The 25,515-nt window shown below is 47.4% G+C and overlaps 1 protein-coding gene and 1 pseudogene across 3 annotated transcripts in view; one reads left to right on the top strand and one right to left on the bottom strand.

The window, feature by feature from the left end:
• Window positions 1-20,325, bottom strand: part of Pcbd2 (pterin-4 alpha-carbinolamine dehydratase 2) — a 55,243-nt gene extending 34,918 nt beyond the window's left edge. The window contains exons 1-2 of one of the 3 annotated variants that reach the window (XM_085699604.2): window positions 19,971-20,325; window positions 12,992-13,123 (exon numbers count right to left, since the gene is read on the bottom strand). In XM_085699604.2, the coding sequence (XP_085555730.1) occupies window positions 12,992-13,123; window positions 19,971-20,051 (213 nt within the window). In that variant the 5' untranslated portion in view covers window positions 20,052-20,325. The remainder of the gene's footprint in view (window positions 1-12,991; window positions 13,124-19,970) is intronic. The other 2 variants (XM_085699605.2, XM_085699606.1) reach the window with 2 other exon arrangements.
• LOC125408906 (ATP synthase F(0) complex subunit e, mitochondrial pseudogene) lies at window positions 15,868-16,172 on the top strand (annotated as a pseudogene).
• Window positions 20,326-25,515: the final 5,190 nt, after the last annotated feature.

The following is a 25,515-nucleotide window of genomic DNA, read 5'->3' as shown; positions in this document are numbered from 1 at the left end:
GCTAGTGCAGGGAGGTTGCGCCACACCCCGGACCCATGGCTGCCTTTCCTGTACAAGGGTGCACACTTGTTTCTGTTCAGGTCATTTACAAATATATCCAAGCTCTGCACTTCCCTGTTTTTCCCACCACTGCCCCGGTCCAATCTTGCAATGTGTCCAGCCCAGCAGCAGGCTCTCCTCTGGAGAATAGCTTCCTTGCTATTCTCCCCCACTGACTATGCCTCCAGACTTGACAGCCTCTGAGAGTCCTCTCCAAACAATCATCCGCCTCCACTTCCTCACTCCCCTCCCCTCACCGCTCCCCACACACACTTCCCTGGCTGTCATTCCCTCTCGGCACCTGTCCCTTGGCAGGTGGAGGACCTTCACCAAGACACTCAGCCTAAACCTTGGCTTCCCCATCCAAGACATTAAGGGAAAGAACATTTACTTCACAGTTTTGTGGAGACTACAGGAAGGAACACAAGTGGAGTCCTTAGGTCTACTTCGTATTAGCTATCAGGATTTTCCTTCCTTCACGGCCTTCACCTCAATTTAGGATTTTATACATACTCATCCTTTCCTGGTTCTGTCCCATTCCCACTACGCTGTAAGCTCCGTAATGAGAGGGAAAGATCTGCCTTGTTCACTGCGCTTCAGCGTCTGTTACATCTAACATAAATGGCTTGGCGATTGTTTACTGAGTATGTAAGAAAAGTCTAGAAGTGGGAGGATGTGGACAGATGTGGACAGATGTAGACAGACGGGTGGGTCAGGGATTGGAGGGAGAACAGCTTGGGGACAAGCAACAAGGATGGAGCTGGGATGACAGAACTGGAGCCAGCTCCAGCATGTCACTAACTGCCGGGACCTCTAAGGGTCACATGACGTTAGTCAGAAAGGACAACTGAAGGACCTCACAGATTGAGATTCTCATCTCTAGGTAAAGAGGCCATGAGAGGTAGGATCAGAGCAAGAGCATGGGCAGCTTTGGAAACCTCTGAGAAGATGAAATATATCTGGGAAGAAACAATAGGAAGGCGCTGGAGTTCTAGCAAGTTCACAGCATCGTGGCATCGCATGTTCACAGCATCGTGGCATCGCATGTTCACAGCATCGTGGCATCGCATGTTCACAGCATCGTGGCATCGCATGTTCACAGCATCGTGGCATCGCATGTTCACAACATCGTGGCATCGCATGTTCACAGCATCGTGGCATCGCATGTTCACAACATCGTGGCATTGCATGTTCACAACATCGTAGCATTTGGGTCAACTAAGGATGTGGAGAGCCTACAGGAGACAGGCAATCAGGAAGTTCCTGCTGTAACGGGGATGGTAGGGGCACCTGCACCAGCAGCACAGTCCTGAGGGAGACTGGGCAGTGCTCCAGTCTGTGGTTTGAGAAGAGGTGTTACTGCTGAGGAGAGTACAAGCCGAATGAGTGACAAGAGTCTGTTCTCGCAAACCCTCAGCTCGAGGCAACGGGAACAGTGTCCCACGAGGCCCCACTGCCACCTGCAGCCCAGCTCACTGAGCTGCTCTCAGGGTCTCACATCAGGGCTGCCCTTGCCCTGTCACCTGCCAACTCATCCTTTCGGTCCCCTCCCTCACACACAGGCCAGATCCTGAAGGACCGACTCCAAGCCCCCCTCTGCAGGCACATCCAAAGCATGTCTCCTTCGCCTACCAGAACTCCACATGTTAGACCTTATTCACCAGGACAATTTTTAAAAATTTGCTGCTTTGTAAAATTTGGATGTACCATCTCCCCAACAAGCCTGGGCATGTTTGTGGACAGAAATAAACCCATGAACCATGAACTTCTGCTACAGTTCCTTCCTCCCTCATCCTGGCCAGAGGACGCTAGTACCCCAGTGGTTGGCACACAGAGTCTTGTGGCACTCACTGAGCCAGCCAGCTTATGTGGATCCTGTCTAGGTGCTGCTCCAGGCACCTGGGCACCCCCACACCCAAGGCTGTGATAGTAGAAGACAGGACATATGAAGACAGTTTGATGACTGACTTAGTAGAAGACCACAGTCCTCCCTGCTGTCCAGGAGCACCAAGCAAACAGGCTCAATTGTAGCATTTGCTGTTTTGATTTAATGATTCAAGTGAATGACCTTCTATTGTTCAGTAGTGAAACATGGGCTACTCCCAGATGAGTGTGGCTTTGTTTGTGTCATCTGGTGAGTATTCCTTTCTCAGGAAGGTCTGGTGAAACTGGCTTATGGAAAGTCATCCAACAGGTCGCCCTTGGAACACAAGATCCCTGCTAGAAAATGACCACAGAAATAAGAAGGGAGCTCTGAAAACATTGCTGCTGGAGCCAGAGATAGGAGCCTGGCACCTACGGGGACGTGGCCCAGTGTGACAAGCCATCCTATAACCTCAGTTTGGCTCAGAGTCATCCTGTAAGGTTCCGTGAATGAGTCAGTCAGTCCTATTCTATCTGACAGGTAATTTGAGGAAAGGAGAGGACACCAATGCTGTTTACAGCCAGGGCTATCAAGGTACTCAGTAGTTAAGTGCATTGGCTGCTCTTACACAAGGACCTAGGTTCAGTTCCCAGCACTCACACGGTGGCTCACAGCTCACAACCATTCATAACTACAGTTCTGGGCAATCTGAGGCCCTCTCCTGAGAGCTGCAGGCACCAGGCATACACGGCATGAAAATACATACGTGTGTAGGCAAAACACTCACACGCATACAAATTTTAAAGTAAATAAACCTAAAAGGGCATAGCAAAAGGAATCGAACCCAGAATGGTCAGAACTAGAGAAGAACCTCCCCTACCTGTTCACACTAGTGGACCCAGACAGTCATCAGTCACAACCCAACTGACCAGAATGCAGGCACAGCTCTGTGCTGGGACTGCAAAGGGCCCAGCTGCACAGCTGCTTCACCAGCACCCTACCTCCGTGTTCTGAAACACATGAATCCACGTTTCTGTCCCAGTTCTAATGGACCAGAGTCCCAGGGTCTAAGCCCACTGTCGAATTCCAACAGTACTGCAGAGGAAACGCACAAGCAGCACGGAGGAAAGCAAGACCCAAATGCTGCCGGGCAGCACGGAAGGTCTCCTTCCATTACTGCCTGCAGTTACTGAACCGCTCATTGGTCCAAACTCATTTCCAACGTATTTAAACAGTTTTAGCAATGTCAGCTAAAAACAAATACTCTAAAATTCCCTAATTTTTATTTATTTATTTTTGGTTTATCAAGACAAGGTCTCTCTAGTTTAGGGACCTGTCCTGGGACTCTCTCTGTAGACCAGGTTGGCCTCAGTCTCACAGAGATCCACGTGTCTCTGCCTCCCACATGCTTGGATTAAAGGGATGCACCACCACGGCCTGGCCAGAATTCCTAATTCTTAAGTATTATTTTCTTGTCGGTTAGATGTAAGGCCATCCACTCGTGCTCACTTTATCCCACTAACCTCATCAAGTACTTCAGAAACCCTAAGCTACACCCAGGTATACTAATTTCACTTACGCTAATGAAAGCAACTTGCAGAAATGAAATTTATGTCCATGAATTTCATGACGATGTTCTATTTGATAGTAATTATGACATTTATCAGAGAACATCTGCTGATATTAACGGTCTAAACTTCCAGGCAGCGCTGACATTATCAGAGAAAAGCAATAAAAAAGCAGCGAATACATTCATCACAGCGGTATCTGCGAAGCATAAATCTGAAAGCCCGTCTCGTCAGCTCAGATTGCTTCCTGACTTTCCACGCACCTGATTTCACGCCATCTGTATGAGGGCAAGACAAACGCTGTGGAGGAAATTATAGTTCTTGGCTATCTGACTTTTATAAAATGCTCAGACTAATTTCTGTAAACATAAGATTTACTGCATGACTAAGAAAAATTGATACAGTTAGAAGTCCCTTTTTATTAAAGGGAGGCACGGTGACCAGTGTTTTCATACTGCGTGGATCATAGTTACCTTACTGACACCTGTTTCCCATTTACCTTCGTCTAGCCGGCCTGCTAGGGACACACACGACACACACAAGCTCCGCGCCTGCTGTGACACAAAGAGCAGAAGCCAGAGCCCAGCGACAGCCCTGGAGGCTCTGAGCTCCCTTTCTTGGTGGACAGCCACTACGTGACAGCATCAGACAGATGCCCTGAAACTGCAGGGGCAATGCCAGTGTGAACGCCACCATGAATGCCAAAAGGCAGCGCAGACACTTCTATCAGCCTCTGGGGTCTTAGGTAACGTTGGCTAAAGTACAGCCACCTCTTTCTCCAAGGAAAACTAGCGATGCCTTCATTGCTTACTTTAGATAAAGTGGAGGGTGGGTGTCTGTATGTGGCTATGCACACACATGAGTACTGGTGCTTGTGGAAGCCAGAAGAGGGTGTCAGATCCCTTGGAGCTGCCCTGTGTGGAAACTAAACTCAGGTCCTCTACAAGATCAGTTTGTGCTCTTCACCACTGAGCCAGTCCCAAAGGACACTTTCTGGTTTCTAGTCTACTATGGTCACAAAAGCCATCGCTGAGCGCATTAAACAAAAGTGTTGTCTGCAGCAGCCATGTTCAGCTCATCCTGTGACAGAAACACAAACACCAGCATATAGTTTCAAACAAAATAACATCTGCATGGGCACATCATTTCAGCGGCTGGGGGCCAGAGGCGGGGTACAGAGTGGCTACTATCAACATCAGAATCCTCTCTCAAAGGTAAAAACTGACTCATAATTTTGATATGCACAACAAAAAACAAACAACTAATTTGTTCTCATGCGAACAGCAGAGGCCACCACTAAAATCCTGCAGAGGACTGTTAAGACTCCCATTGACACCAAGCATGGTGGCACATGCCTTTAATCCCAGCACTTGGAAGGCAAAGGCAGGCAAATATCTGAGTTCCAGGCCAGCCTTGTCTATAAAGCAAGTTCCAGGTTAGCCAGGGCTACACAGAGAAACCCTGTCTAGAAAAGACTCCCATTGATGGTTGCCTTTCTTCTGGTGTCCTCAAGTCTCTGAGGTCACCAAGCATTTCAGAATGCTAACCCTAATGCTTCAGTGCACATATTTAAGTTATCATTTTATTTTCCTATGTGTATGAGCATTTTGCCTACAGCACTCGTGAGGCAGTGGCAGGCAGATCTCTGTGAGTTCAAGACCAGCCTGGTCTACAAAGCAAGTTCCAGGACAGCTAGAACTACACAAAGAAACCCTGTCTCAAAAAAAAAAAAAAAAAGTAGAGCCATAATAACTTTCAGCTGCACGTGTGGTCATCTCTTTGGCCCAACAAGAGACACATTCTACAAACCTCCAAACCACTGCTGGGGGCCCAAACACTATCACCACAAAGAACATGCCAGCCATGAGCTAGACAATCACTGGACACCCTCACTCACTCTCCAGCTCCGGTGAATGAGCTAAGGCCACAGCTACAAAGGCGAATGAGAAGAATCAGCTAGAGAGCAGATGAAGCTCGCCCCTTGCCTTTCAAGCACTGTTGTCCTGGCTGCTGGACTAGACCTCGTGAAAGCATCCGCTTTGGAAGGGAAAAGGAGGACAAGCCAGCTCATGTGATTCCAGCTCAGAAAACCAACACGCTGGCTGGCAGGCTGGCCACTAAGAAAGACATAGGACCTCCTCCAGGAACGCAGGCATACAGCTGCTCATAGAGCTTAGGCCCCACCTTTACCAGCAGGAAACCCCGCATGGCTTCCACCTAGAAGGTGGCATGCCCAAAGGCACCAGAGACAGGTGCAGTGCCTAGCCACCACTGTTTACCCAGCCTGGACCCAGAGTGTGTTCCAACCTACAAGGGTGGCCCTAGACTTGCTGGCACTGGGGGAAGCTGCTTCCTGGGTTCTAAAACCACAGGGGCTGCACTTCTAAAACTTAAAATGTCTTCATTTTGAAAGCTTTCTGCTCACCCCACTCATTCATAACACAGTTTCTCATCAGGGAACACACATGTACATTTCTAAGTGACATTTCTGTTCTTCCGAGACCCTGCAGGTGACAAATACCCAACAGTAAGTTTATGTCAGTTACAGCCTCTCCCTCCTTGTGTCTACATGAGCAGAAAAGTGAAACTCCTTGGCAAATGCCAGCCCTGCCCTGCCTGAGTCCAAGCATTCTGAGCACGGCAACTCCCCATCTTGAGAGCACAGTGCCTCAAAGTGTCTTTCTAACGCCATCAGACTGCCCACCCACAATGTCCTACAGAGCTGACATATACCACTAAGGGCAGAGGCCACAGTAATGGACACCTATGGCTGCTTCACCAACCTGTACCAGAGAATCCAGGAATTTTCACATTTATAATCAGCAAGTACTTATTCCCATTTAAAATATCAAAAGAGCTCTCATTATATGGAACTAACTACATTTTAGAATAAAATCTTTTTGAGAAAATAAGACCAAATGTATTCTGCTGGCTACTGATTACTATAACGAAGCCTAAGAGAGCTCTAAGCTTAGCAGACAGGTTTTTATCCAAGGCTAACTCACTGAAGACAGTCTGAAAATGTATAGCTCATTCTCCACAGCAGTAAATGAAACAAAGAATAAAGCTTGGGATACCATGTGACACACACTAATAAGCAAGCCACTTAAAAGCCATAACATTTACTGTTTTGAGAGAGAGACACCCATGTGGCCCAGGCTGGTCTTGATCCTTCATGCTTCTAGCCCTCAACTACTGGGACTACAGGCTGCACCACTGTGCCTGCTGAGAGACTGTGTGGGGCACTAGAGAGGTGGTGCACAGTCAAGAGCACAGGCTATCCCTGCAGAGGGCCCGGGTTTGATTCTCAGCACCTACATGGCAGCTCACAATCATCTGTAACTCCAGCTCCAGGGGATCCATCACCCTCTACTGGCCTCTGCAGACCAGAATGTACATACATGTGGTGCACAGACATACATGCAGCCAAAGCACTCACATATATAAAATAAAATAAATCTTTTTAAAGAAAAGATTTTACATAATAAAATTGAAAAGACTATTTAAAGAACCAAATAAATGACTGGGCATAAGTGTTGCACACCTGTCACACCTGTAAAATCCTAGAACTTGGGTGTCAGGCACCTAAGGCAGAAGGATTAAAAGTCTGAGGCTAGCCTAAGCTACCTGGTAAGTTCCTGCCTAAAAAAAATAAATAAATAACAAAATGTTTGTTAAAAATTTAAACCTTGAAAAATGGAGGCTAGGCAGAAGAGCACTTGCTTGGCAAACATTGCTGAGGGGGATGTGCATGTGTACGTGCACGCGTGGTGTATGTGTATGTAGTGCACCGTGTGGTGTGTCCATAAGCACACATGAAAAGTTAAAGCAAAGATTCCAATGTCTCTCCACCTGAGACAGAGACTCTCACCAAACCTCAGAAGCAGGGCATGGCTGCTTATGCCTGTAACTCCAGTATTGTGGAACAGATAGAAAGACAGGTGGATCCAAACAACCCTCTGGCCCCAGCCAGCCTAGCCCAAATGTCAGGCTTCCAGTTCAGTGAAAGATCCTGTCTCAAACAATAAAGACAGACAGAAGGAGAAAGACATAGTTCCCTGTGTGGAAACCGTTGCCTGTGTAGTGTATGGGTGAGGTCAGACCTGCCCCTTCACATACATGCAACACACACACACACACACACACACACACACACACACACACACACACACACCAGCCTTAGAAGAGCAAAAACAGTACAGACCCACAGAGCTTTGAGGGACAGTTCTGTATAGCCAACTTGCACACAGGAAGACTGTATATACTAAACTTCTAGGTTAGGACCACAAGAACTTAGATTTTAAGTTCACAGACCTAGCAGCCTGGGTGTAAAGAACAATAGAGTAGCATGTGGAAGAACCTGATTTTGATTTCAGCCTAAAAAGAGAGAAGAAAGGCAAATCTCTGTGAGTTCAAAGCCTCCTAGTTTACAAAGTGAGTTCCAGGCCAACCAGGGCTACCCAGTGAGGCTCTGTCTTGAAACTAATAAACAAATAAAAAAGGAGGTTGTCTTAGTTAGGATTTTAATAGCTGTAAAGGAACACCATGACCACGGCAACTCTTAGAAAGGAAAACATTTAATTGGGGTGGCTCAGTTCCTTATCATCATGATGGGAGCAGGACGGGGCAGGCACACACGGTGCTGGAACTGAGCGAGCTGCATCTTACAAGCAACAGGAAGTCAAGTGATACTGAGCAAAGCTTAAGCAAAGACCTCAAGGTGATGTACTTCCTCCAGTATGCCAAATGCCTGACCAGAGGCAACGGCCAACAGTTTAATCCTTCCCTTGTACCCACTTTCATTTCTCTTGCTTTCTATTACTCCACAGCATATGTTTGCTCAAAATTCAGCTGTCTTTTTTGTTTCAGCCCAACCCAGTATCTATTTACTGCCTGTGCCCATGCAATTGTATACAGCTGGATAAAACAAAATCTTCACTTTGAAAGCTGCATCATAATCTTTAATAACACTCCAAATATCCCAGCATCAGCCACCTCTCCCTCGTTAGTTCATTACCTTAGACACTAAATAACTTCCTTCTGTTATCTCTAGACCTCCAATGCCCTTGCCGGCAGCCACAGGACTCACCAAAAGAACAGACACAATCAGAAGAGAGTTGTGTCTTCTTAGGATGAATGTCCTTTCCTAACACAATGACAAACTGGCCCTGTGCCTGCATGGCCACTCCAGTCCTATCCCTCTTGCTAGCCTGGACCTGCTTTCACCACTGCCCCCTACCCCCCCCCCCCCCGTAATTCTCATCTCGGTCTGCGTTCTGACCTCATAACTGTTACCTGATTTCTCCAACTAACGACTAAGTGTCTCATCCCTGATGTGCACACAGCAGGCTTAGTCCCCTCCTCTCTTCCATACCCTCCCCTTTGCAACTCTGCATGAGGTACCAATGACATCCTCTGACATCTTACAATTTACCAAAACCTTGGGTCATCCTTAATACCTCCTCAACCCACATCAATCAATCTGCAAGTCTCTCTCTCTCTGTCTCTGTCTCTCTGTGTCTCTGTCTCTCTGTGTGTTTCTCTGTCTCTGCTTTCTCTCTGTGTGTTTCTCTTCTCTCTCCCCTCCTCCCTCTCTCTCTGGTGCTGTGATAGACCCCAGGACCTTGGGCACAACAGGCAAACAGCTATATACTGAGCTACAGCCCAGTTCTTTGTAGAGGCCTGATTATTCCATCCTCACTCCCACTCCATTCATCCCCGCCCACTTCTTTCCATTCCCACTGCCACCTCCATTCTCTGAGCTCTGGCTTGAACTAATCCGAGTCCAAACAGCTTCCCTGCTTCCACTTTTGCCCTCTTTCTGTCGATCCTCAGCAGAGGAACTGGAGCAAATTTTCTTGTTGTTGTTGTTTGTTTGTTTGTTTGTTTTAAAACAAAAGCCAAGTTCTGTCTACTTGAAATCCTCTACCATCTGTCCTTTGCAGAACAAAATCCAAAAGCCTCACCATGCCACAAGGCCCCAGAGCCCTTTCTTCCTCTCTGTCCACTCTAGATCACTACCCTTCCGGTTCCTATCCCATCATTTGAGATTATTTTGCATGAGGAAAACTGTCCTCTTCTGGAATGTTCTTTCCATACATCCTCACATGCCCACCAGCCTCCACATGTTCTCTCCCCAGAGAGACTGTGATCTTAAAGACTGCCTTCCCCTCCTGGGCTGGTGACGGAATTCAGTAGCAGAGCACACGCCCACCATGTTCAGTCAGGCTCCTAGGTTCAAATCCCAGCAGAGAAAAGAAAGGTGATGCCTTGCCCTTTGCCCTTTATTCAGCACTGGCCTGGTTTCTCAGGGAGCCCTCCCTCCGTGAGCTCAGCCCACATCATCTACTCTTCTGCTCATCGTCTATACTCTCCACAGGACTGGGTGGCCCGGAGCCTAGAGCCACGCCAGCCACAGAGACAGTGCTTAAAGAACATAGAGAATTAACGAGTTACTCGTATGGTAAAAATCAAAGCCTGGAGGGTGGCTCGGTGCTGAAGAACACTTGCTGCTCTTCCAGAGGACCTGACTTCAGTTCCCAGCACCCACATCATGTGACTCACAACCACCAGGGAACCTAATGGCTGTCTCAGGCCTCCTCCAGCAGCCTGACTCACCTGCGCGTACTCCATACAGATATACATACACGCATAATTAAAATTAGTTTTTTTTTAAAAAATCAAACTGATTTAAAGACACTTCACAGAAAACGCAATTGCTACACTAGGATTGAGTTAGACTTGTAGAGAAAGACCTTAACGGCAATAAGGAGATATATGGTTCCAAGGGGAGCACCTACAGTCATACTCTCTTAGTATAATGTCACGCTATTGCTACAGTTCAAAATGGCCTGCCAGGTGTAGTGGCTCACACCCTGATCCCAGCACAGAGGAGACAGATGCAGGCAGATCTCTATGACTTCCAGGACTGGGATATATAGAAAGTCTGGGCCAGTCAAAACTATACAAGATCTTGTCTCGGGTGAGGCTCTGTCAGTGCCGCCGCAGCAGCGCTGGCCTGTTCGCAGACGACACGCAGAGGGAAAGCAGCTGCTGCATCTGGGAGCTGGCCTGGGCTGACTAGGCCTTCCGCAGTGTTCTCTTTCGTCTTGGTGTATTCTTTTTTAATGTTTTATTGCTGTTGCTGTTGCTATATTTATATTTTAGTGTGTGTATATGAGTGCGTGTGTGTATGCATGTGTGTATACATGTGCTATGGTACAAGTATACATGCCAGGGACCAACTTCAGGGAGTCAGTTCTCTTCTTCCACCGTGCTGAGTCATGGGGACTGAACTCAGATCATCAGGGTTAGCAACAAGTGCCTTTACCTGCTGAGCCATCTCAGCAGTCCACGTTTTGGTTGATTCTTAGAGTCAGAGGCCCTCTTCATGGTCCGAGCTGACCTCACACTGCGGTCCTCCTGCCTCAGAATCCGAAGCACTAGGACTACAGGTTGTCACCGCATCAGCTGTACTCCCCTCTTGAGCATAACAGCAACAAAGCCACTCTGCGGCGGTCACGAATCAGGAAACGCAGCAGGCTCTATGACGCTATCCGCACAAACAGGCCTGAGGGCTCCGTGCCACACACTGAATGTCACTGCTTACTAGCTAATGCTTCTTTCTCCTTTAGCCCTGCCTCTTCCTTTGTCTAACCTCCCTAAAGGCGAGATCCATAAAGTGCTGAATCACAGACCTGCCTTTATTCTGACAATACCCAATCGTGGGCAAAGCTGCCTCCCCAGAACACTCCACGTCTGCCACTGCCACTGCCACCAGGTCTTCAACACTGTCTTCCTGAGACCTGCACACAGTGTGTCCCCTCCCTCTCTGCGATGAGAAATGCGGGCCCAGCATGCCGGTTACGGGTGTATTGTGATTGTGTGTGGGCAGTGATAGCTGATTGTGGCACCAATACCAGCCCAGGCCACTGCCCAGGCAGAAGTCACAGGGCCTGCTGGGGAGTTGATCCTAGCTCCCCTACCTAAAAACGGGAGGGAAAGGCCCAGGCAGTGAAACATCACAGTCACGGTGAGTAATGGCACGGTTAATCCCACATGCCCTGCACAGCTCCCCTCCTGCCCAGGCTGTGGGAGGACCAGCTCAAGGCGGAGCCTGAGGCAGCGCCTGAGGCAGCACCACGCTAGTACCTTAAGTCACAGGTTCAAGCCCGATAAATTAGCCCAGGCTTAAAGAAGTCAAGCTGTACATATGTAAGGATTTTAATAAGCTTGGGAAAGGCTACCTGGAACTATGTACAGCTTACCATACCAGTGAGGCGCCCTGCCATCAGCCACAGAACACCAAGACCCTGACGAGCGCTGTGGAGCACACAAGGTGGCAAGAGCAAGCAGTCAGCTTGGTCCAGGCTTTCTCAGGAACTGGGGACTTACGGCAAATGGCTGGCAGCCAGATGACAGACAAACAGAACAGGGCAGGCAGCTCAGCAGAGCCAATGGCATTTACCAGGAAGACATGCCAAGGGTTCCTTTGGTGGGAATCTGGGACTTGCACACCCTTGCAGAAACCAGCAAACACTGTAATCAATGTCTGCCCTGTAATCGATGCCTGTTTGTACTCACAAGCATGGAGAGCAAAGCAAACATGGTCTCTGACTGCTAGATGCCAACACCTAACATAAATAAAAACAAGAAATCTGTCCAAAGGATTACTGAAGTAACTGAGCAAACACGAGCTAATCAGAAGCATTGACCGTACACGAACGCAGTGGAGGAGTCATGAAAGCTAAGTCATGGGAGACGACTCTCTGAACAGGGTGCGGCCCAATGGAACAGTTACCTGGGAAGGCTGGGTCTCCCCCGGGGAGGTCAGATTTTGAGAAAATGTTCAAGGGCTGGATAGCAGGCTAGGAGCTGGCCAGGAAGGGGAAGAGGTGCAGCATAGGAGAGGGTTTAGAGGCAAAACACAACTATGAGTTGTTGATTCTTTTTAAGTGCCCTGATAAAGCAGAGAAAGCAAGCAGAGTATGCCTCTCACCTGGCCTCCTGCATACACCTTCTAGTACACAGAAAAACACTCACATTCTCATTTAGAGTTACTCAGAAAAAGACGATCTTGCCCAACCCCAAATCAAAGCTACAGTGGCTTCAGAATCTGATAGTCAATCATTCTCTCTCTCTCTCTCTCTCTCTCTCTCTCTCTCTCTCTGTCTCTCTCTGTGTGTGTGTGTGTGTGTGTGTGTGTGTGTGTGTGTGGCAGGGAGGCGAGATCATGAACTGGAGTCAGGCTGGAACTCACCATGTAGTCCAGGCTAACCCTGAACTCACAATCCTGTCTCAGTTTCTCCAATGCTAGGATTCCAGGTCTACACCACCACACAGACCTGATTTCTAAGCAACAGAAAACCAACCCTTTCCCCAGAGCTCGGACTGTCTGAGTCAGCAGGGACAATCTCATAAGGAAGAGAGGGTGTGGGTCCAAGCGCACATGGCACCAAACAAACAGTAGTCACATAACAGGGCAACTGACAAAAACAGAGCCTGGCACATCAGAACTTACCTGATTAAAATTTTTGAAGGTGAACTCTTTGTAGATGGCATCTCTGTCACTTAATTGTGACCATCCTGCTGCCTTCAGGCCAGGAATAAGTTCGTTCCTCTCCTCTGCAGTCAGCCACTGCGCATTTGAAGACTAGGAAGAAAACACAATCCCTGTCTGAAAGGGTAGGCATTTATTTAAACTCTTTCCAAAAACTTATACCTCTTATGAAGCAATATAGAAAAAAAAAAGGTAACAAATTCTAGCCATCCTTCATTAGTTTACTCTCAAAGACAGGCAAACTCTGTATGGGCTGTCCAAAAAGATGGCTGGGGTTCTGTGTCTGCTCCTAAGTGCTTGCCTCAAACGCCACAGCTCAGCAGCTCTGGTGTGTACGGCTACAACTAAGACTGCTACTGCCACCAGCCTTCTTAGACGCATCAGAAGTCCAGGACATGCAACCGAGGCAGAACCAACTCTCCAGAGGCTGCTGAAAGGACCAGGCCGGGAACTCAGGGCTCTAACCCCGTTCTGCCGCTCTCTGGATGGACTTCAGCATCTCCTGCCTCTGCAGCTCACTCACGTGGGTTAAACTACTTCGGGTGTCTATTCCCTTTGATATAGAATGAAAACCCCACTACAGAGCAGAGACCAAGTGTGCATTTCCATGGAATTTTGTACAACCCCCACTGGGGATTCACAGTCCCTCTACCACAGGCAAAGGTCCTTGCTTTGAAAACAAGAGCGCCAGGGAAACACACTCCCTTCATGTGTCACGGGACCACCGGGAACATCCGGAGCTCCTGTCTGCACTGTCCACCTCATCCCTGCTCCCCAGGGACAGTCACAACTCGGCCCTGGAGCCATTCATCCTGTGCCTTCCTTTGCTACCTAAAACATTACACACTATGAACACATTGCTAGAAACAATGAACACAGTTTCTCATTCCAGCTTAAGCACCTACAGCCACCTCAGGCCTCACCTTTTAGCGGGGTGACTATGGGCTCTGGTGAGACCTTCTCAGCAAGACTGTCCCCCGAAACACTGAGCTAATGTTGAAGGCACTGGGGGAGGGGTGGAGCTGCAGGCTCCAGACTCTGTACATGAAGCTGCACCTCATTCCTGCTTCCAGAATCCTCAAACTTTTTATCACAGACATCCATACAGTTAGGAGAGCATAAGCGCCAGGCGGTGGTAGAGCACAGCTTTACTCCCAGCACTTGGGAGGCAGAGGCAGGTGGATCTCTGTGAGTTCGAGGCCAACCTGGTCTAGAGAGTGAGTTCCAGAACAGACAGGGCTACATAGAGAAACCTTGTCTCAGGGGGAGAAAGAGAGAGAGAGAGAGAGAGAGAGAGAGAGAGAGAGAGAGAGAGAGAGAGAGAGAGAGGGGTTAATAAGACCATTTTCTAGCTTTTTCTCCCTGATATAGCATCTACTTTCTCTCACTACAAAAGGGGAGAATAACAATGTATCTTAAGTAGACACATTTAAAATCTTGTAATTCAAAATAAGCAATCTTAGTACTCAGGAGGCAGAGGTAGGCAGATTTTCAAGTTCAAGACCTTTGGTCTACAGAGTGAGTTCCAGGACAGCCAGGACTATTCAGAGAAACTCTGCCTCAAAAAGAAAAAAGGGGGGGGGCTAAGTAATTCAAAATAAGTATTTAATTCTAAGAATTAATAGCTGGGGAGGGGATGCTGAAGAGATGGCTCAGTGATTAAGAACACTGACTGCTCTTCCAGAGGACCCAGGTTCAACTCCCAGCACCCACAGCAACTCACAACTATAACTTCAGTTTTGTTTTTGAGGACCCTAAACTTCCCATGACAAAACAATGAGGCACACAAAATAAAAATAAAGAATAGCCAGGCATGCCTCTATTCCAAGCACTTGTGACAAAGGCAAGTGGATCTCTAAGTTTGAGGCCAGCCTGGTCTACAGAGCAAGTTCCAAGACTGGGGGAAAAAATAGCTCTGAAATGTTTCTCTGTTGTGTGTTGTTTTACTCTTTTGGCTTTTCAGGGGGCCACCACCCAGCTCCCAGATAAATCACACATGGAGGTTTAATCTTAGTTTTAATGCCCAGCCTTCGCTTGGCTTGTTTCTAGACAACTTTTCTTAAGTTATGTTATTCCAATTACTTTTTGCCTCTGGGCTTTTATCTTTCTCTATTTCTGTATACCTTTCTTTACTTCTTTCTTCATGGCCTGACTATGTAGCTGGGTGGCTTGGCCCCCAGTGTCCTCCTCTCCTTGTCTCTTGTTGCTTCTTGGTCTCCTTTTATTTATCCTCTCTGCCTGCCAGCCCTGCCTATCCTTGCTCTTGCCTCACTATTGGCTGTTCATCTCTTTATCAGGACCATCAGGTGTTTTAGACAGCACAGCTTCACAGAGTTAAACAAATGCAGCACAAACAAAAGTCACACAGCTGAAAATAATATTGCCCATCTCTCTCTCTCTCTCTCTCTCTCTCTCTGTCTCTCTCTCACTCACTCACTCTGAGTGACATAAGTTCTCACTAGCCCAGACTGACTGTGAACTCATGACAATTGTCCTGCCTCAGCCCCTCAGCGCTGGAATTACAGATATATACTACCAAATCCACTGAGTTCTGAAATTTTTCACACAAAGGTCTGCTATAGAATAATCTTCCTGTATGCTGTGAATATGATGCTCTCATTGGTTGATAATAAAAGCTAAATTGGCCCATAGCCAGGCAGAATACAGTTAGTCAGGAAAGCCAAACAGAGAGACAGAGAGAAGGGTGGAGTCAGGAGAGAGATGCAAGCCAGTAGCCAAAGAAACAAGAAGCCAGCAAACTGATAAAAGTCATGGCCATGTGGTAATGCATAGATGAATAGAAATGGGTTAAATTTAAATGTAAGAGCTAGAGTTAAGCTTCCGGTGCGAAGGTCACGGACAAGATGGTGCCCCCAGTTCAGGTCTCTCCGCTCATCAAGCGTGGCCGGTACTCAGCCCTGGTCTTCGGCATGGCCTATGGCACCAAGCGCTATAGTTACCTAAAGCCCTGGGCAGAGGAGGAGAGGAGGGTGGCAGCGGAGGAAAAGAAGAGACTAGATGAACTCAAACGGATTGAAAGAGAACGGGCAGAAGCTCAAGATGACAGCATACTCAAGTGAAGCGCCAGTGAGCTTGCCTTTCTTAAGTCGCTGAGGATGAATAAAGCTTTGTCGTGTGGGGAAAAAAAGAGCTAGTTAGTAATAAGTCTGAGCTATAGGTCAATCAGTTTGTAATCAGTATTACACCTCTGAGTGGTTATTTAAAATCAGCTGCAGGGCAGAGAAACCTCCATTCACAAAGAAACTATAGGAAACAAGCCAAACTGTCAAACACCTCTGTTTGCTTTTCACAGGGACTTGTCAGCAATGAAGACTATGAAATACACTATGGACGAAGCCATCATCATCCAGCAGCTGTAGAGGTGCTGTTTTCTCTGGTGCTGGGCTCTCCACAACCCTTTGGAGACCAAAAGCATGCAGGCTGGCTCATAAAAGATGTCCACCCAGCAACAGAGATTGTAGTCAGTGTTGTTGCTTTGGGTTTTTTTTGGGGGGGTTACTCTTTGTTCTTTGAGTGACTTTACTCTTTGGGACCCGCTGCCCAGCTCCCAAATAATCACACAGAGAATTTTTCCTATTTATGAATGGCCAGCCTTAACTTGGCTTATTTCTAGCTACTTTTTCTTAACTTAAATTATCCCATCTACCTTTTGCCTCTGGGCTTTTACACTTTTTTATTTCTGTATATCTTTTCTTTCCTTCTTATTCTGTGGCTGGCTGTGTGGCTGGCCCCTGGCATCTTCCGCTCCTCCTTTTCTCAATCCACCTCTTTCTTCTTTTTCTCCTTGTATTTATTCTCTCTGCCTGGCAGCCCCGCCTATCCATCTCCTACCTAGCTATTGGCTGTTCAGTTCTTTATTAGACCAATCAGATGTATTTTGGCAGGCAAAGTAACACAGCCTCATAAACAAATGTAACATAAAAGAATGCAACACATCTTTGCATCATTAAACAAACACAATAAATGAGTACATAAACACATCTTAAATTAATACTCCACAAGTCAGGACTGTGAAATGGAGCTAATTCAACTATATAACACTAATGGCCCCCAAAAGACAGCAGAACCCTTTTGTGGGGGAGGGGGAGTAATATGATTTATTTCTTAAAGATTTATTTACTTTTTTTCTTCTTGAGACAGGGTTGACAGGGTTTCTCTGTGTAACAGCCCTAGCTGTCCTGGAACTCACTTTGTAGAACAGGCTTGCCTCAAACTCAGAGATCTACCTGCTTCTGCCTCCCCAGTTCTGGGATTAACGGTGTGATTTATTTACTTTTATTTTATGTGTTTTGCCTGTGTATGGGTGTATACAGTGTGTGTATGTATGCACACACACACACACACACACACACACACACACATGCACTGTGTGCACATATGTTAACTGAGGCCAGAAGAGGACACCAGACTCTCTGGTACTGAAGTTACAGATGGCTGTGCCCCATTCTATGGGGCACTGGAGCAAAACCCAGGTCCTCTGCAAGAGCAGCAAGTGATCTAAACTGTTAGGTATCTTTCCAGCCCCCAGCACACTCCACAGTAGCCAGGGAATGTTTTTCATAAGTGTGGAGGGAAATGTGAAGCAGCACAGGGCTTGGGGAGGGTAAACAATTACCACTGTAACTTTGTACTGCTGTCTGCTACACTTGGCCGGTCTGGATTCCAGGGACCTTGGGCCTATCTATAGCAGGGATATTACAGTGTCAAAATGCCAGGATTTGCTTTGCTTATTTTGGTTTTGAAAGACTTAAAGAGATCTTTTCTTGTACACCTTAATCTCAGCACTGAGGAGGTAGAGGCAGGTGAATCTGTGATTAAGACCAGCCTGATCTATGTTCCCATTGCAAGATTCAAAGAAAGACAGTGTGGTATGGGAGGGAGGGAGGGTTGAAAGGAGGGGGAAAGACAGAGACCGTGAATGTGATGGTGCCCAACAGAGACTGGCTCATTCTGTTCCAGACACCATGATTTCATAATATCAGCAGCACTTTGGGTAGGAGTATGCCTTGAGACACACCTAGGTGACAACGGTCAAACTGTGTAGAATTCTGTGTTAAAGAAATTTCACAGCCAGGTGGTGGCACATGCCTGTGTTCTCAGCACTAGGGAGGCAGAAGCGAAAATGTGTAACAGTCTTTCTTTTGGGCTACCAATCAGCTTCCAGATCATGACACAGAGACTTATTATTAGCTATGAATGCTCAGTTTTATCTTGTGCTTGTCCCACCAGCTCTTATAACTTATATTAACCTGTTTCTCTTCATCTACGTTTTGCCTCGGGGCTTTTTACCTTTCTTTCTCACTTTGTATGTTCTACTTTCCTGTCTTCTCCATGTCTGGCTGGAGGCTGGCTGGCTCCCAGCATCTTCCTCTTTTTCTCCCTTGTTCTCCTCTCTTCTCTTCTATTTGTTCTCTCTGCCTGCCAGCCCCGCATACCCCTCTCCTGCCTAGCTATTGGCCATTCAATTTGTTAGATCAATCAGGTGCCTTAGGCAGATAAGGAGAAACAGTCACACATCTTTACATAACTAAGCAAATGCAGCATAAACAAATGCAACACATCTTTACACAGTTAAATATTCCACAACACACGTGTATCCAGAGTTCAAGGTCAGCCTTTGCTACATAAGACCTAGCTCATCAAAAACAAACAAAATGATCTAATCTACATGGGCAGTAGAAAAAGACAAGGTCTCCTGAGTAAATAGGGAGCATGGGGACCATGGGAGAGGGCAAAAGGGGAGGGGGAAGGAGGGGAGCAGAGAAAAATATATAGCTCAATACAAACGAAATAAAACAAAACAAAAAAATGAAATTTCCTACCTTCTTTTATTGGAAGAAAGGGAACAAGTGGGGAAGGGCACACAGGAGAATATGTTTAGAGTACCTGAACACACACATACACACTTGTATAAAAATTATTTTAAATAAATTACTAACTTAAAAAATAATGTTAACTAGCCAAATGCAATAACTAGTCCTGGATTACAGCAGAAAAAAAAATTCTAAATCATTAGTCAAAAACAATGAACGTTATCAGTAGTAATTTTCTGACTTCAACAATTCTACTGTGCAATATAAGAAAAATTATTGTTTTCGGGAATTAATTATAGAATTTTACAGGAATATAAACCATGTCTATGATTTATTCATAAAAAAATTTCAAACGGGCTCTCATAAGCTCCTGAAAACGAAATGGTGAGCTTCATACTACATTCTCCACTAGATGGCGCTGGTGTTAAATCGTCCCCTCAATCCACTCTCCCTCCAGCCCACGCCCTCCAACCCCTCCCAGAGGGTCTCGTTGCGCGCGCTCCAGCGAGCTCCCAGCACGCCCCGCTGGCTTCGCAGTAATCCTCCTGCCTCAGTCTACCTAGGCGCAGGAATGGCAGGCCACAACGCACGTGTAAAATACTAACGTTTGAAATAAGAAAACTGTCCTTTTTAGAAGTAGTGAGAAAAATCGATGTGCCGTTCAAGAACGTGGGGGGAAAGGTAATTTACTAATCTTCCTAAAGCTCACGACCAAGGCTGCCCAGCTCAGTGACCACTTAGGGGAGCCTGCCGCCCGGGGCCGCCCGCAGCGCACGGAACGACCACGGCCCATCGACTTCGCCACTAATCTTCACATTTAGAATGTTGGGTTTTTTTTTTTTCTACACGATATTGTTTCCGGTGAACAAGCTCATAAACTACGACGGAAGTTACTCGGGGTATTTTGTTTTGCAGCAGGTGCCACCCCGCAGCCGTGGCTGGCCTCGAACTCACACGCGTCCTCAAGCTTCTGCCAGCCCAGGGCCAGGGCGCGGGCGGGCGTGCGCACGGCGCTCCGCCGAGGTGACGCGTGGGAGCCGCGGGGGTGCGCGCGCAGCCGCCCCCTCCCCGCCGCAGGCCCGCTCTCCGGCACCGGCTGCACTCACCATGGCCGCCCGGCTCGCACCCCGGCCGCTCAGCGCCGCCAACCCCCACAGGGCGCCCCGCGCTCGCACCACCACCGCCATGGCCCCGGGCTGTCCGGCGCGCTGCCTGACGCGGCCCAGGCCCCGAAGGCCCCCGGAGCGGGGTGGCCGCCGCGCCCGCTGCTGGGTGCAGCCTGAGCTCTCTGCGTCGGGCGAGCGGACGCTGGCGGGAGCGCCTCGCGGTCCGTGGGCCACCCCTCCGCGCTTGGTGGCCTTGGCTTCTGCAGCGACTGTGCCGCGCGCACAGGTGCAGCACCCCGGAGCGACCCGAGACCGGGGGACCGGCCGAGACAAATTGCCTCCCGTGCATTGAGACGTGTTCTTTTATATGCCATATGTGTGTATTAATCTTTATTATTCTTTTGCTATTTTTTTCCCTTGGGATGTAATTGACAATAAAATTCACTCTTTAAAATGGTGTGTGGGGCCAGGGTTTTAACACTGTGGTAAGTTTTGATTAAAATGTTGCTGCGACTTTTAGTTCAGCGTGTAGCCTTTTCTTGTTTGGTTTGGTTTGGGTTCTTTGAGACAGGGTTTCTCTGTGTAGACCCGGTTGTCCTGGAACTCACTCTGTAGCCCTGGCTGGCCTCGAACTCAGATCCACCTGCCTCTGCCTCCCCAGTGCTAGAATTAAAGGAGTTGTGCCACCACAGGCTGGTCACCTTTCTTTTCTTTCTTTTTTTTTTCCTCTTTTTTAAACTAAGTAACTTTATTGTATTCCTTTCTTGAGACAGTTTCACGTAGCCCAGGTACAATGTTGCCGAGGCTGGCTTTGAACACCTGCCTCGCTCTTCCAGAAGCTAAGGATTACGGACAAGTCCAGCTCCGTTATTTTTTTCTAAATTAACACATTAATATTATCAGTTTGCTAGGCATGGTGCCAGAACTCTAGAGGCGGAGGCAGGCAAATCGCTAGTAATTAGAAGCCAGCCTGGGCTACATAGGGAGTTGTAGGCCAGCCTACATAATAAGACCCTATCTCAAAAATGCATATTTTATTTCACAATTGTTAGCAGTCTTATATCCCAAATGAACTTAGAAAATATAAAGCCTCAAAATAGCCTAAAATTTAGACTTCAGTCTTGACCCATTTTTTACCTGACTGACAAGACGTAACAATCTGGAAAAGAAAAACTGGGGGTAGTCTGAGGGCGGCACTGACTTAAAGCACTCAGAGGGTGCTGCACTGGTCCGGCAGAACTGACTTGAAGTAACTTGGGTGACAGCGTGCGTTTCTTTAGACTTATGCCTAAGGATGAGGTGCCAGGAGTAGAATTTAAAAGTTTTATTTCTGTCCAGGCAGCGCTGGTATACACCATTAATCTCAGCACTTAAGAGGCAGAGGCAGGCAGATCTCAGTGAGTTTGAGGCCAGCCTGGCCTAAAAAGCTAGTTCCAGGACAGCCAGGACTGTTATGCAGAGAAAAACTAAAATGTAGTGATATTTTGTTTATGTTTTAACAAATAAAGCTTGCCTGGAGATCAGGGTACAGAGCTTGGCCACTAGAGGCCAGGAAGTGGTGGCACACACCTTTAATTCCAGGACTCCTGAGACTGAGGCTGAGGGATCTCTGTTACTTCAAGGCCACCCTGGGCTACACAAGATTGAATCTGTCTAAAAGAAAAACTGAACTCACACAAAGGTGATCCCAGCACTTGGAATCCCACATCTTTACAGCACTTGAGGAGGTGGAGACAGGAATGATATGGCTGGGCAGAGGGGAATATAAGATGGGAGGAGACAGGAACTCAGGCAGTCTGAGGTTTGGTGGAGACAGATGCAGTCTGGAGATGCAGTCTGAGGACAGGCTCGCCTCTTTGGTCTGAGCACTGGTAGAGGTAAAAGGTCTCTGTAGTGGCTGCCGCTCTGCTTCTCTGATCCTGCAGCTTTCACCCCTATATCTGACTCCAGGTTTTATTTATTAAGACCAACTAGAATTCGTGCTACTACAGAAAAAAAAAAAAAACTAAAAGTCTTGTTTCTAGTATTTTCACTGAATGCTTATGACTATGGAAAATATTTTTGAAATTTGCATATTAAAGTGAGGATCCCTGCAGGGCGTGTGACACTTACTGGAATCTCAGCATCGGGAGGACAGGCAGCGGGGTTTGAGGTTTGACACCAGCCTGGCCTACACATTGGAAGAGGAGGAGGGAGGAAGAAGCTGAGAACAGAAAATGAATTGGTAGCTGTGTGTTATCAACGTAGTGGTGCATCTTTTCCCTCCTTACGCTCGTCTAGACCATGGCATCTCAAGTCTAGCTATAAAGCAGCAGGAGAAAGGTGTTAGGGCCTAGGAAAGTGACTCATCATCCAACAGAGGCACTGTGAGTGCTGTTCTTACCCAAGAAGCCCCCAGGTGGGCCCTGAAGCTGGCTCAGCAGGTAATGGTTCTTTCCGCCAAGCCTGCTGACCTAAGTTTGGTCCCCAGGACCCTCTAGTGGCAGGAGAGAGCTCTTGCCACAAATTGTCCTCTGAGCTACACACAGACACACACACACACACACACACACACACACTTTTGTTTTGCTTTTTTGATTTTTTAAAGACTCTCAGGCCAGGTTGTGGTGGTGCACACCTTTAATCCCAGCATCTGGGAGGTAGAGGCAGGTGGATCTCTGTGAGTTTGAGGCCAGCCTGGTCTACAAGAGCTAGTTCCAGGACTGGCTCCAAAGCAACAGAGAAACCCTGTCTCAAAAAAACATACTTACATAAATAAATAATAAATAAATAAATAAATAAATATTAAAAAAATAATAAAAAGGCTCTCAGGTCTGGAGCCATGGCTCAGAGGTTAGGGGCTCTTTCCTGTTCTTACAGAGGACCTGGGTTCTATTCCCAGCACCCAAATGGCAGTTCACAACCGCCTGTAACTCCAGTACCAGGAGATCTGACGCCCTCCTCTAGCCTCCAGTAGACCAGGCACACACGTGGTGCACATACATGCAGGCAAGACATACATATAAAAAATAAAGTTCAAAAAATAATTATTTTAAAAAAGCACCCAGATTAATAAGATTTAAGCCCCTTAGCAAAGATTTCCTGGGAGCTTCTCTCTGGTGGAAGTCACGCTTGGCTTGTGATAATGGGACCAATCTTGAGCGGCTCCTCCACCTCCTCCCCTTCACCCCAGTTTTCTGACTAATGTCCATTCCTCCTCTCCAGGCAACAAATAGCCTTGTTCTGCGTTCCCTCCAGGGGACCCATGTAGGTAGTTTGAGTTAAATATTAGAAGCAAAGCCAATGGTCTGCTAGGAATCCTGGTCACCCTCTCTACTCCCTAGACTGTAGATTGGAATAAAGCCTCCCATTGTGGTGGTCTGAATAAGAATGGCCCCCATAGGCTCATAGATCTGAATGCTTGGACACCAGGAAGTCGCACTATTAGGACGTGGGGGGGGGGGGCGCTTGTTGCAGTAGGTGTGGCCTCGTTGGAGGAGTGTGTTGTGGGATTATTTTTCCACTGTGTGAAAATGTAGTGCTGTGATTGGTATAAAAGCTGGACAGCCAATAGCTAGAAAGAGGTTACATGGGACTTCTGGGCACAGAGAGGACTCCGGGGACAGAGAGGACAGAGAAGAAAAGCAGAGTCACCAGCCAGAATGGAGAGGAGACAGGAGTTGCAGGAAGGAAGAGAGGTAACACCGTGTGGCAGAACACAGACTAAATAAGAGCTGGTTGAGACAAGCCTAAGCTAAAGGCCAAGCTTTTGCAATTAACAAGTATCCATGTTGGCAGACCAGAGAAAAGTCTGATGACAGAAGTGTGTCACTGGGGGCATGCTTAGGGGCTTCACATGGGGCCACCTCTCCAGCCCCATGTCCCCTTCTCCAGGTCTGCCTATGTGCTGCCATGCTTCCTGCCATGAGAATAATGCACTAACCTCTGAACTGTAAGGCACTCCAATTAAATGTTCTCCTTTATAAGAACTGCCGTGGGCATAGTGTCTCTTTACAGCAATGGAACACTGACTAAGACCTGGTCTCTTCGGGGCTGGGGACAGCAGTTAAGGACATTCACTGGCTGCTCTTCTAGACACACTGGCTTCAAAAAACAAAAAAAAAAAGATATTATATTTAAAAAGGATATGTTTCCTCTTTGGTTTGTATTTTGAGACAGGGTTTTTCTGTATAGCCCTGACTGTCCTGAAACTCAGTCTGTAGACCAGAAATCACAAGAGATCCACCTGCCTCTGCCTCCCGAGTGCTGGGATTAAAGGCGTGCGCCACTGTGCCTGGCTTAAAAACTCATTTTTAGAAGACTAATTCTCATTCCAGAAGATACTCCAAAGGAAACGAGAATATTATGATAATATCCAGATTAATAGACAAGTATGTTAAATTTACTTCAAAGCCTATTTTACCCCTAAGGCTGAGAAAACTCCTGGGAGCCAGAAAGATGGCTCAGCAGGTAAAAATGCTGCCACCAAGGCTTGGCCACCTGAATTCAATGCCTGGGACCCACATGTGGAGAAAACTGACTCCCACATCTTGTCCTCTGACCTCGTCCTGTGAGCCATGACGCACGTGCCTGAGCACACACACACTAAATACAAAGGGAAAGGCCTTAAAGTGTTTGCAACAGTGAACTACTAATCATTTGATAAGCAAAATAAACAAAGGTGTTATGCCAGATGTGTGTGGTAGCACACGCCAGTAGCTATAGAGGCACCCAGGGCTGGGGCAGCTGGAGAGTCTGAGGCCAGTCTAGCTCACACAGAAGGCTGTCTCAAAAAATAACAAAGATCAAAGTTGCTTCTGGTGGTTTGAATGAGCAACACCCCACACACACCTGGCTAGAGCATTTGGACACTTGGTCCCCAGTTGGTAGTGCTGTCTGAAGGGTTATAGAACCTCCAGAGGGTGAGCCTGGCTGGAGGATGTGTCACTGGGGAGAGGTTTTGGGAGTCTGTCGCCTTGCCCCAGTTCCAGTCCACTCTCTCCACTTCCTGTTTGCAGCTAAAAAGGTGATCTCTCGCCTTCCTATTCTCTGCCTCCCCAACATTCCCAACTCTCTCTGGAACCATAAGCCAAAATAAACTCTTTCTTCCATCTCTCACTTTGGGTTAGTTTATCACAGTGAAAGGTCCCTGACCAGTGCTGAATTCTGTTGTCACGGAAACACACTGGCGAAAGACCAGAGGTAAACACATCCAAAGGTCACCCGGGCCAGGGTAGAGAATAAGGCAGAGCCATTCCTGTAGGCTTGGAGCCACGTGTGGTGACACACACCTGGAATCTCATAGTAAGAGGAAGAGGCAGGGAGAGCCAGAGTCCAAGGCCAGCCTGAGCTACATCTCAAGACTCCAATTCAAAGAACACAATACAAAACCTTACAACGAAGGGTTATTCCAGGCTTCATTTTGCCTTCTGAAATGAAGACTTGATAGTAGCAATCTCTGAGTTGTATGTGTAACTGAATCGGTACGGCAAAGAATTTTAAACAGTACCTGGAATTCACACAGAAATGACTCAAGTGTCCCTGTGAGACGGGATCACTAAGGCTT

Source organism: Myodes glareolus, chromosome 14 (assembly GCF_982192425.1).
Source record: "Myodes glareolus chromosome 14, mMyoGla1.1, whole genome shotgun sequence".
Classification (NCBI taxonomy): Eukaryota; Metazoa; Chordata; class Mammalia; order Rodentia; family Cricetidae; genus Myodes; species Myodes glareolus.
This window is presented reverse-complemented; position numbering and strand designations above follow the sequence as displayed.